We start from the raw sequence: 13,206 nt of genomic DNA on the forward strand, positions 1-13,206 counted from the left end.
ACGTTTTTTTCTGGTTCAGGAGTGGCTTGGTTCTAGGAATGTGACAGCTGTAGCCCATTTCCTGAAGACGTCTGAGCGTAGTGACTTGATGCGCTGACTCTGGCTTCAGTCCACTCCTTGTGAAGCTCTCCCAAGTTCTTGAATAGGCTTTTCCTGACAATCTTTCCAAGGCTGTGGTCATCCCTGTTGCTTTTCCTTCCAGTCAACTTTCTATGAATATATTTTGATACAGCACTCTGTGAACAGCTAGCCCTTTCAGCAATGACCTTCAGTGACATATGCTCCTTGTGGAGGGTGTCGGTGATCGTCTTCTGGACAACTGTCAAGTCAGTAGTCTTTCCCATAATTGTGGTTGCATGTTCTAAACTAGCCCTGAATTTTTACTACTGAATTTTTATTTTCGTTTAACTAGCCCAGGAGGTACCCAGTATTTATACTCAAAATTAATCAAACTAATCACTAAACTAAGCTGTAAGTCGTAACAATCAGAAAAAAAAAACTCTTGAAATATTTCAGTTTGTGTGGAACATGATATTCAAATTTTTTGACATGTACCTGTATATATATATATATATATATATATATATATATATAGCCATATGTTGTTCTGGAGCTGTAGGTATCATAATAAATAAAATAAAAATAAGATCTGTAAATGTAAATCATCTTCTGAGGTAAAACTTATAAAATCGAGCTCTTCTTTGATTTTAATTTTTTCATTAATGTCAAATAAAAATGGATCAGTCTATAGTTATTTGATTTAGCAAATTCAAGCTTTGCAGTCTACTGAAGTTACTGGTCATGCTATCGATTGTCACTGAATGGCTAAATATATATATATATTTTTTTTAGCTTAATTTATTTGCCAAAGCCATTTTTAATTGCATTTGTTCTCGATGCACAAAGTTTTACTTCTGGACGTTATATGTTACTTTAAGTTGACATGGCATCAAACATGGAGTTCATTCAATGAAAACTGCACAGATCAGCAGCAGCTCTTGCATTTTTAACCAGTACAAGTGCTAATTTAGTCTTTATTGACTAAATATCTTTACTTCCAAATTCATTTTTGGGGTGAACTAACCCTTGAATTGAATAACTGTGTCGAAAAGGGCTTCATTAATGTTTCTTTTCATTACATGAATCACAAACAATAAAGGCTATTTTTAGGACCAGCCTGAAAATTTAACTTTTGAAACTTTTTATCATCTTAACAAGTTAACACTTTATTTTTAACCCACTTGACATTGTAATAACTGTAAGTAACTCTGTGACTACTTAAAGAGTCATTAGAGTATCAGTTATTGTCTGCTTAATATCTGCCAACACTCTGCCAACTTATTCTACTAACTTTAAACTAACAGTCTAATAATACTCTAATCAGAGTTAGTAGACGTGTAGTTGCCAAGTTTCTTACAGTCAACAGAATTTCTAAAAGGGGACCAATAAAATAAAGTGCAGCCTCTAACAACAAACAGAGCAGAATGAATATTAAATATTGTATCAATTTGTCCATATCTGGTTTTACAATATCCGTGTTGATTACGGCCATGGAAAGATGATATCAGCACATCAAAATTATAATATTTACCAAAGTAGGCAAAGTTGTGGTAAATTTCATTTTAACTGAGCAAACTCAGAAGATAATGTATAGCCTGGCAAGTATTAATTTATTTTTCATAAAAAAATGAGTAATACTGTACATAACACAGTATTACTGCAAAACGATGCACCAAGAAAAAGCATTTCACTGCACTACATCCAATGTAAGTAATATGTATGTGACAAATAAATCTTTGAATATCACCTTGAATATCAGATTCAGTCCCTGAACAAATTAACTTGAATTTAAAATGATGCCAGTCTACATCAATGTAAAGCTTTAGTATGTCATTACTAGTGGGGCCACATTTCCTTTCCTCACACATCAGAGGTTAAAGTGGACAGGAACTCATTCTGCCTCTGCTGGGTGAGTGCGGACAGAGCCGAACTGCAAAACAAAACGAGATAGAGGGGAAAAGGGAGAAAAAGAGGAAGGTAAGATGAGAAGAGAAGGAAATATGAAATAATATCATGGTCATAGTTGGGGTGGGTGACACGTTTTCTATTAGTTTAACAGTTAATCTCATCTGGTTTCCCTATATGGCTATGATGAGTAATTTATGGAATGTGAGAATTGTGCCAGTTCATGCTAGAACTGAAAATACATGTAAAAAAATATATATATAAAGTTTATTGAGCAAGCAGATGGTGACAGTCAAACAACAGAGCATCCCGAGGCATTAAGAAGAAATGTTTCCAGTGACATTTGAGGATTGCATCCGTTTTTATGTAATTGTCCACAAGCCAGAAACAGCACGCCACAACAGAGAGGAATAGTTTGTGAATAAATTCTCACAGATCTGCACAAGGACACCACAGGCCAATAAATAAATTAATTAATTCAGGATGCCCCACCCGTGTCGGAATGCAGAAGACTCTCCCAACTCTGAGGGCGATGACATTTCTCTCTCTGAACCGTTTCAAACAGTGACTGTGAACATCAACCGAGAGCAAGTTTACAACAAGATCCTCATTTTTATCAGCCAACAGTAGTCTCACTCTTTTTCCTTCCTTTTTATTTCTAGACAAGCTCCCTCACTCACCCAACAGTTCTTTCCAGCAACTAACTCGTTGACCAAAAACGGGCTACATGTCTTTTCTGACAGGGCCGAAGACAATGCATTCAGGAACAACTCTTGGAGAAAACTCTTACCATATCTAGACTGTGCATCAAATCAAACTTTATGACATTTTGCAGCAATTTAATCTGGCAGGTAGTTGGACTAGTTGGATTAGGTTAGGACAGGTTAGACAGGTTGCGTGACATACCATTATCCAGAAAACCATGAAGAAAACTACACAAAATAATGTTTAATAATGATTTAACATGCAGCGAATATAGTTTGTGGTGCCTACCACGTTTTGTGCAGTGAATCACTGGAAGCAGAGAGCATGAAACGATTTCCAATTTCGACTGCCTTGTTAATATTTTTGCAGACTTTTGTGCCTGTGCACTTTAAATAGCTAGTTTGTGTGTTTATTATAATTTTAGACATGATAATACCTGAAAATATTCAGATTCAAGTTTTCATGTATTCCAAATTCAAAATTCTAAAACTGAAAACTCCACAAAAAAAAAGTCACCTCTAAAATTCAAATCTTTGTCACTTTCTAGCTCTGTATTTCTAACTCTATATTCTATATTTCAGTGTCTGATTTTTAGTCTGACATATTGAGTATCCACCTGATGGTCAATGTAAAATGTAAAGTCCTATGCCACAGAAGATTCTGGAAAGCAGTGTCCTTGCATGGGCAAACCAGTTTCTCTTTATTTGTGTGTGTTGAGAAGGGGGTGTTTCAACTGATTCAACAGATGCAATCCAATCTGTCAGACGATGCTTGTGAGGTTACAGACATTTTCTCATTGCCCTGCCAGATGCATACCAATGCAGTCCACCCCACCGGAAGGACGAGCACACCTTGCTCCCTTCCTCATCTCTCTTGCTTTTTATGTTCCTTTTGCACTCATTATCTTCTCTCTCTCCCTCTTGCTGGTGATAGATGTGTTTTCCTGGCACCCTCTGGCTGTTCATTTGCACCAGTGACAGTGAATTAATCTTGTATCATCATAAGTTCTCTTTCACCTTCATGACTCCCTCCAGAATAAACAGTCGCTCTGATAATGTCAGATCAACTGGCTGTGCCGCCCATTGTGTGCTCAACTTTATCTTTCACGTTTTTTCCTGTTTCCTGCAAAAGAAACATTTAGACCCAAATTTAAAGTTGCAAATGGCGATCTGACCTTTACTGTGTATCCAAAGCAGCCCTGACCTTATCTTGGTTAGTGTGTGTGTTTTGTACGTTTGGAGAGGGTGGGTGGAGGGAGGGGGCATCGGTGACATCACTATCAGGGAGGATCCGAATGGACAGGAAAGTCAATTAGAGTTTAACTGAGTTTACCAGCTGGTAAGAGAGAGAGAGGGAGGGAGGGAAAAGGGGAGGAGAGCACAAAAGAGAAGTACAGACAGATTGAGAAAGGAAGGGAGAAAGTCAGCTACAAAGCCAGAGGGACAGGAGGGAATTTAGCCGGCACAAACTTCCAATTCTTCCTCTTTCTTCCATTTCATTCTCTTGGTCTCCTTCTCAGCTGCTATTTTGCGTCTTGGTGCTGGCATAACAGCGGTGTCCGGTCAGCCACAGGGAAGCTAGTGGATGTTTTTAAGAGTGCACTTCTCCGACACTCACAACAGGATGAGTGCTTGAGGACAATCTGGAGAGACTCACATTATTCCAGAGGTACATTCACCAACCCAGGAGAGGCAGACGGCATCCACTCCATCCTCAGGAGCAAATGAGAGGAGAGGGTCTGTAACGCTGGAGCTCAAGGACAAACCATGGATTCTGCACACCTCCCACTTCACCTGGACGTGAGTACCAGCCTCCACAGCAGAATACATTGATGCTTGCAACATCAGTTATATCTTGGGTCATGGGCAAAACTATGACTTTGACGAGACAAGTGCTTGTCTTGTTTCCTAGCATAATATCTAAACTTGATTTAATCAAGATCAGTTGACTTTGAGAAGCAAAGTTGTGTAAGAAAATTTGAAATTAATGAAAAAATTGTTTCTTTTCTTACCCCTTTGTATAATACAAAATTTTGCCCATTTGCTTTAAACAAGTTTTAACTTAACACAATTACACTTTACAGGTCAACTGATCTTGTTTAAGGATGTTTAGACAATGGCAAACAAGACAAAATGTACTATACTGATTAAGTAAATTATTTTCTGCTGTGTATGACTCAAATATGATTAAACTCACTCAAACGTCAAACAGCTACCCATTGCTGCTCCATGCTAAAAATTATTACGTATTACTCACCAAACCCAATGACAGATTCACAGTGGAGATGCATCCCCAGAACATGTGAAACAGGCAGGTCAGTGATTCCACCAAAGGCAAAAAGCAGTCAATGTTCTGTAAAAGACTTACAGACTACTAAGATAGCCTTGCTGGAGCATAAAAGATAAATGACTGTGGAGACTAGATTCTTGCTGTCCAGGACTGCCAGATAAGTTAATATATGATTTTGGCCCTTAGTAAAGACCTGTACTCCCGCAGGTGCGGGTGGGTAGAGATGTGTGTGTGTGCGGGATGCAGGAGAATAAAATGATTTGCGGGACTCCCGCCAAATAGAAATATCTTAACATAAAATATCAAAAAACAAATGCATTGTTATTCATCTATGGGATGTTGTGGCTAGGTGACACAGAACCTACTATGCCATGTTAAATTCATGGATGCATAGAATAAAATCAATAGGCTACATTTATGTAGGCTTTTGCCATAGGGATCAGGACAAAACATGAATGTTGTGGGTGGAGGCGGGACAAGATAACATATATTTCTGGGGGAGCAGGCAGGTGCGGGAGCAGGACTGAAAAATCTGTCCCGCGCAGATCTCTAACTTGGGGGATAAAATGCACAGCAAACAAACAGGCAAGACCTTCACTAACTGGATAAATCATAAAAACATAATCTGGCAGAAAAAGGAAGTTGTGATATGTGCTGTGTCTTTTCAGAGCTCACAAAAATAAGTTTTTAGAATGTAACAATGTTGTGTGAACTAAAATAGATCATACATTTAGATTTTTCAGCATTTCCCAGATAATAATACAAAACTGTCTGATGGTTTCTGAACGGCCAAATTGTTCAAATTGATAACAGAATGTTATGTGAGGGTTAGGGGAGGATTCTGGGAGGAAATGTCTCGTCTGGTCTACTCTACACATCCTTGGAGACCCCTTTAGTCTGTTCTTTGCTGAACCTTTGGCAAGCTGCATAGAAGTTTGTGTAGGTTTCTATAACTGTTCTGGAGTGTGTTTTTCAATCTGTAACAGTGGGGTGCGTGTATGCATGTGTACAGTCACAGAGGATTGTTCCACTGAATGTTATGGGGGGTCTGGGCTGCTGTCATTATCTCCTAATTGGTACAGCTGGGATAAATTACAGTTTTGAGCTAATATACTCCAATAAAACCACCCTGCAATATTATTCTAATCAGAGGCACAGCTCTACCATTTGTGACTTCTCACGTTCCTTGCACACTTAAGGTTTGGGGGGAATAAGTGCTAGTACTTTTTTCATCTGAAAACGTAGAGCAATTCATGTTTAAGATTGTTCCTTCAAGAACAAAATGCCAAAATAGGAAGTGGGGAGCTTGCTGGGGAGAAGCTGTCTAGGGAATGAACGAAAGGAAGAACAACAGGAAAGGAGAGCGGAGGGATCAGGGTACGGAGTGAAATGTGAAACATAAAGACAGCGGTGGAGGATAAATCAGCAACAAGCAGAGGCACCATGACCCCTACGGCCCTACACTGTTGACTTCTGGGTAAATCTGAAAGGGGGAAACAGGAGAGAAAGAGAACTGGCTTTTCCTAGAACTGTGTAACAATATATCAATTCTGGAAGTCGTGCTTTACAGGAAGAAAACTGATAAGAAGAATAAAAATAGGTAAAAAAAAATGTGGAAAGAAAGCTGAAAGAGATAAGTGAATGCAAAAAAACCCCTGCCCTCCACTCTGAGGTCGACAGGTCACGTCGCTCTGGTAATGGCACGAGTCTGGCTGACCTTTCCTCTGCTGAGGTCACCTTTTGCCGTCTGTTCTGGGGTCTAATAAACGCCTCTTTCCGCCCCCTCTGTCTGACCACCACTCTCCCTGTGGAGGAAGTGATTACGTGTCGAATCCAATCACAACAGAAACCGTAACACATACAGTATGTGGCCCAAATGCATGCCAATGGTGGGGGAGGGACTGCGGGGAAGACAGAAGCGAAGGAGTCTAATGAGGATCAGTAGGGAGCCGGCATTCAGGAGAACAGCTCTGTCTGGAAGCTACACCTCTGTGATGTCCCACTGGGCGGAACAATCGAGTGGATGGGTAAAAGCCACTTAATCTACTTTACTGCCGGATGCTGTGGGCGTGGGGGACTGTCTTATCCTGTGTGTCCTCTGAGGATTCGGCTGGAGTTTGGTGAATGAGTGTGAGACATAGAAGACAGCGGGAGAATGGTATACATCCTCTTTTCCAGAGCGTTTAACACCTGCAGTTGAGGGTAATCCAAGACTCCCAAAGGAGACACTGCTCAGCAAGTCATGACTTGAGCAGATTCTACATCAAAAGACCATTTAGTTTGACTCAGATGTAAGTGTTCCTGGCCTGTGTGAGACCACCCAGCACCTTGTAGATGCATATTCTAGGCTAAATACAAGATAAGCTCTATATAGGCCACATAAGCTCTTTAACAGCGTTTCTTTCAAATTACCCCTTCAACACCTCTCACAAACTCCACCAAAGTACATATTTGTAAAGGATCCTTTGAAGGATTATGTTGGCTTAGAGATGGGACTGATGTGATGGATAGTTCAATACTGTAAGCTTTGAGAAGATTTCATCACTAATGGATGACAGCTTGCAACAATTAGCTGTTACTGGAAGGAAGGAGTGATGGAGGGCTTAATTGTTGAGTGCCAATCTTTCCTTTTATGTAATTTTTCAGGTAGAATTTTGCTTGAACCGCAGTGATGTAGACAGGGCCCAAATTCAGGCTATACATGTTATATTAAACTTTTCAAATCCAAGTTGTACAATTTCTGACTGCTTCCTCTTTGAGAAAGCCTTTGAAGGCAGATGCTCAAAGTATAAAAGGTGTAAAATAATAGTTCAAAGGTTGAATAGTTTTAGTCAGATAACATAAAAAGACAGCAAGTATGAAAGAGAATGTGCACCTTTGTTTATACTGCTGTGTGTAGAACTACATTAGCTGCATTTTTAATATTTAATTTTAATAAAACTTAAATTCATCCCATGCACTTTCTTCGGGCAGGTGTTCACATAGAGGTTTCCTGGGCCAGTGTATATAAATCTAGATTTAAATTCAAAGAGAAAGGAGAGTCTATGTATGACCTGACGTTTTATTTATATCCAAAATGAGGTGATGTGAATATCATGGAGCGCCATGGAGTTTAATCGGAAAAAAAGGGGAAAGGGGGCAGGTGCTTACCCACACAGAGCAATAGTTTATTGTCACTCTATGCAACTCTATGCCATTCCAAACCTGTATGACAGTTTTTCACCATATAATGAAAGTCAATGGGGTCCAAAATAGAAATGAAAAACATACTTTTTTAAATATCTTGAGAAGTCTCAAAATGGCTCATCTTTTTACCTTTCCCTCTGCAGGTCCAACATGTTCCCTGCTAGCCTACTGGTTCTGATGATCCTGCTGCTACCTCATGTCTCATCAGGTCAACAGGAGGGTCCCAGTCAGACACATGGAAACCTTGGTAGTCTTCTGGAACCTAGTTTGACCCATACCATTCAAAACCTCCTTCTGAACCGCCTGGGACTACAGTCACACCCCAACCCCAGTACAGAGGCAGGGGTGCCCCAATATCTTCTAGACCTGTATCGATTTCACACTCAACAGTACCATCTCATTGAAGACCCAGAGTTTAACTACCCCTCCCAGCATGTGCAAGGAGCCAACACAGTCCGATGCTTTCACCACACAGGTATGAGCAGCTATTGCACTAGGTCATAGGAATACAGATTCCCTTGGCAGTCGTAAAAGGCTAAATTTACCGTAAATACAGCACAGAGACATGTGGAAGTCAATTAACATGCCTTAGGTGCCAGCATGCCCACTGAAATAGCTACCCATGGATTCAAAGTTCTGATATTTTTCACTCGAGTCTTGGCGTCAGCGTAGACACCTTGGAACAAGTTAAGAAGGACAAGTCTTATTTTCATAAGTGCTCCTAGCAAATGATGTGCAATTATTATTTAGTTGGACAATTATGCCATTACTCAGAGAGCAAGTGTTTGAACATGATGGAAAGAAAGTATTTTACAGCTTAAGAACTTTGTCTCTCTTTTTTTCTCATCTAGATTCTACAGTCCTGAGTGTTCCAGAAGAGCAGAAAACGACAGGGGACAGCATTCACATTGGCTTTAATCTGTCTTCCATTCCATCAGAAGAGAGTGTGGTGTCGGCAGAGCTGCGTTTCCTGCATGAAGGATCAAAGGAAGACTCTCACGTGGTCAGCCTTTATCTTTCCAACAGTGACCCTGCATCAAAGCCCACATTGCTCCATTCACGTCGGCTGACTAGAGATAGAAAGACCACAGAACTCTGGGAAACCTTTCCCCTGGATGGAGAAGTGTTTCAGAATCTATCCGAGAAGTCAGGGAGCCTGTCTTTTATTCTGGAGGTTATTGCTGATAATAACAGCAGTCTCTCCAAAGAGAGACATCTGCGGGTGCGCAGGTTCACCGGGCAAGATGAGCACAGCTGGGCAAGGCAGAGGCCCTTGCTGGTGACTTACAATCACGATGGGCGCAGCGAGCCCTTTGTGCCCCTCAAGAAGCAGCCCCCTGCTGGCAGACGAGGCAGGGGCAGATGGACCGGGGGCAGGTCTAAGGCTAATAGGGGTCATGGCTCTGACACAGGTTGGCGGGTGGGATGGAATGAAAGGCGAGTGAAACGACAAGGTGGGAGGGCTGCCAAGCTCAAACGGCTCTCCCGCGCTCGCTGTCGTCGACACCCACTGTACGTGGACTTCAAAGATGTAGGCTGGAATAAATGGATCGTGGCCCCATCTGGTTACGCTGCTTTCTTTTGCCTCGGAGAGTGCCGCTTCCCACTGGCTGACCATATGAATTCATCTAGCCATGCTATGGTGCAGACGCTTGTCAACTCCGTAAATGGGGCCGTCCCGCGGGCCTGCTGTGTCCCAACTGCCCTTAGCCCCATCGCTCTCCTCTACCTGGACCAGGAGGAACATGTGGTGTTGAAAAACTATCAAGACATGGTGGTGGAGGGCTGTGGCTGTCAATAACAAAATACTCCTGGAATAAATAAGAAGGGTGGACTGGAAAAATAGGACTAAAAAAGGGACTAAAACCAGCAAGTGAGAAGTGAGTCAGAAAGAAATATAAAGAGACAAAGAAAGCGAGGTAAAACTGTCATACTTAAAACTTAAAGCACCTTCCCATAGTCATCTGAAACCTAGCTTTGACTTATTTTGTCCAATGAAGCATAGTATTTGTGTGAACTACGACCCTCAGAAGCACTCAGTCCCAACGTGACGTGTCCGTCTTATGTAGTAGACTCCAGCTTTCTGTCTTGTAGGTGTCGAATAGCTACAATATGTTCTTGTTGTGTCCTTCCTGCTCCTGTTTTGTGCATCTTTCCCTTGTAAACATCATCATCATCATTCGCACTCAAGACAACTCAAAGGGATCAAGAAGTGACCATGGACTCTCACTGAGCATTCACCGCTTTACAGATTTAAACCCGAGGGGAGACAATAACTCTTCATCTTTGGTTGCAAAAGAAACTTCAAAGTATGCACTGTGGCAGAGCCTATAACCGATTACAGGGCACTTCTCCTTGAGCTGTTTAAAAATCAAGACACCAAGAAATTATGATGTTATTGTCTGAATGTGTTAGTGCTATTATTTATGGTGACCTGTTATTTTTTATGTATGGTGCAGTCCAAAGAAAATCTTGCTATACAAATACTTCTGTGGTAGTAAATTTAATTTAAGAATGCGTCAATATATATATATATATATATATATTTAAATAGCAAAGAATATGGAATATTTAATCTTGACAAATACCGCAGATATATAAGTACCAGAATGCCTTATAGATCCATTTAGAGCCAGTTAAAACTGGTGTTACTCATCTATTATTTGTAAAACCACAGCACTGAATCATGGCAGCTTTATATTGGCATTGACTGAACTATGAGGGCTCTTTCATTACAATAGAAGCTTTGTGAAACAAAGAAAATTGCCTAAACATTCCACAGTATTGTGCCAAATGTTATGTTATGTGCCATATGTGTGCAAGCTTGCTAAGTGGGTATTATACATAACTTTGTATCTTTGTCATCATGTAGTTATCCCACAAGTGTTGACCAAACCGATTGTATTTAAAGACAACGGGTTAAAAAAAAACATCCAAGCTTATTCCAATGTTCTGTCATGAATAGCTGATTATATTTTAGTGTGATGCTTTATGTGCAGTTTAAGAGCCTTGAGAATGTCTGACATTGTCTGGAGCCATTGTGAAATGTGTAATAATAAACAGCAAACTAATAAGGCAGTTCAAATTATCTCAATCTTTGACTTTTTTTTCTTTGAGAATTGCTTTCCGAAAACTTTCATTTGGAAGAATACGGAGTAGTTAATTTGCTATAAATAAATAAAAACTTTCATCAGCCTGGTTTTGTGCACTGGGAAACCAGCTAGACCAACTTAAACCAGTTAAGACTAGTAAGATAAGCAAGGTACTGTTATTTCAGGATAGAAGTAAAAATGTAAAGAGAAAGTATGGTGGAAGGAATCTGAAGTGATAGAAACAGCTGTAAAATGTCTGCATAAGTTTATTAGCTCTCATTATAGATTCTCTCTCAACATCTGTTTTTCATCCTTCTGAGGATCTTGGACCCGGTCTGCAGCGGTCTCGATGTTCATTTATCTCATAGTAAATGAGAAGAGCTTCATTATTCTCAGTTCCTTAAGCCTTTGGAGACCAGGCTAGGTTGAAAAGATAAAGAATGAACATTACAGTACAGATAGCTCATAAGTGATACATATATCTTCTATAGTGTGTGTGTGAGAGAAAAAGAGAGAGAGAGAGTGGTAGAGAGAGGTCCAAATCAAACTTACCCTATATTTTGTTCTTCAACAGATGTCAAAAGTTCCACATCATCAAAAAAAGTATGTGAAGGACTAACATAAAAACATTATATAACAGTAACATTAAACAGTAACATTAAAGCCACATTGTTACAGGAAAATTACCTATCTTCTTTCTCATTCCCATATCTCTGTTTGCCATCACAAACAGAGCTTTTCTTGCCATGTGTGAGGGTCAGGTTGACCTTTGAACTGAACTGCAGTGGTCTTGACATATTTACATACAGCATATTCTCACAATCATAAAGCAACAACGAGGCCCATACTGGACCCATGGGAAAGCATAGATCATGTTCATAAAAGCAAATTAATTTCTATGGCATTCATCAATTCATGTGCACTTAATGCTTGCTAACTACAGACGATTCTACACCATTTGTCTTTCATCTCTGCCACCTTAAAAATCTTTGACACCCAATTTATAATCGGCCAATTAGTCCCCTTAAAATTAGCACTCTATGACTATGTGATCTTCCTTTTCATGTTTACGGTAAACAACCGCTGCTGATTACTTAGGAACCCACAGACACAGATCGGCAGCAGTGACGAGGCCTCAGCATAAGCCAGGGCAAAGAGAATGAAGTTGCGAGTATTCAAACAGTTGTGCTTGAAATCTTCACTCGTCTAGACAATGTTATTGAGCAACACTCCAATTCTGCAATCAAAGTAATACTGTTTGAAAAGAACACCATAGGATATGAAGTGATACAATGTTCAGTTCAGTTTAAAAGTGCATTCAGTAGAAGTTAATATTGCTTGTCTGAGTATTATTACTGAGTATTTATGTGTTTACCAGGTGGAACTGACAGACTACCATAATATTGTTGTGAAAAATAATGCTTGGAGAAACAATTTATTCTGATGTGTCTGCCATATTGCTTCAGCAGATATTCTGTATCATAGTAACCACAGCATCTCAACTGTGAAAAAAAAACAAAACAAAAAAAACCTGCTGCACTCTCAAGCGCTCACAAGCACTCACAGCTGGCCGTTTTCAGCTGGCTTTGGTTGACACTTGACCTAAATGTTACTTGCAGCTACACATACAGTCTGTGTTAATTTTTTTTTATTTTTTTTATTTTAAGTTAAATAAAAACTGTATTGTACATAAACGTTAAGAATGATAAATTTTAATTTAATGTTTATTTAAATACATTTAAGTTTTTAACATTTAAGTACAGTACAGTTTTTATTTAAGTATTAGGTACAATATAGTACAATATATTTTAATTTAACAATTATATAAGTTTTTCCATTTACCAGGATGTAAGCACAGTGCAATGTTAATGTTCAAATTCTGTATTTACAATGTTTAAAGTGGCTGACAATAATATTGATTCTTATTAGGAATAAAACTGCCTGTTTTACTTGTTTGTTTGTTTGTTTT

At 39.6% G+C, this 13,206-nt stretch overlaps 1 protein-coding gene across 1 annotated transcript; it reads left to right on the forward strand.

Moving 5' to 3' along the window:
* The first annotated feature begins 4,046 nt into the window (after positions 1-4,046).
* On the forward strand, positions 4,047-11,230 carry LOC109048667 (bone morphogenetic protein 2-like). The gene is made up of 3 exons (XM_042774760.1): positions 4,047-4,469; positions 8,289-8,620; positions 8,997-11,230. The coding sequence occupies exons 2-3, from the start codon at positions 8,296-8,298 to the stop codon at positions 9,944-9,946; spliced, it is 1,275 nt and encodes a 424-aa protein (XP_042630694.1). The 5' UTR covers positions 4,047-4,469; positions 8,289-8,295; the 3' UTR covers positions 9,947-11,230.
* Positions 11,231-13,206: the final 1,976 nt, after the last annotated feature.

Source organism: Cyprinus carpio, chromosome A18 (genome assembly GCF_018340385.1).
Source record: "Cyprinus carpio isolate SPL01 chromosome A18, ASM1834038v1, whole genome shotgun sequence".
NCBI lineage: Eukaryota > Metazoa > Chordata > Actinopteri > Cypriniformes > Cyprinidae > Cyprinus > Cyprinus carpio.

Excerpts from the sequence above, each read along its gene's own strand:
- LOC109048667 (XM_042774760.1), top strand. The coding sequence starts at position 8,296 with ATGTTCCCTGCTAGCCTACTGGTTCTGATGATCCTGCTGCTACCTCAT. Across the intron at positions 8,621-8,996 it reads CCGATGCTTTCACCACACAG|ATTCTACAGTCCTGAGTGTT; the intron begins GTATGAGCAGCT and ends TTTCTCATCTAG.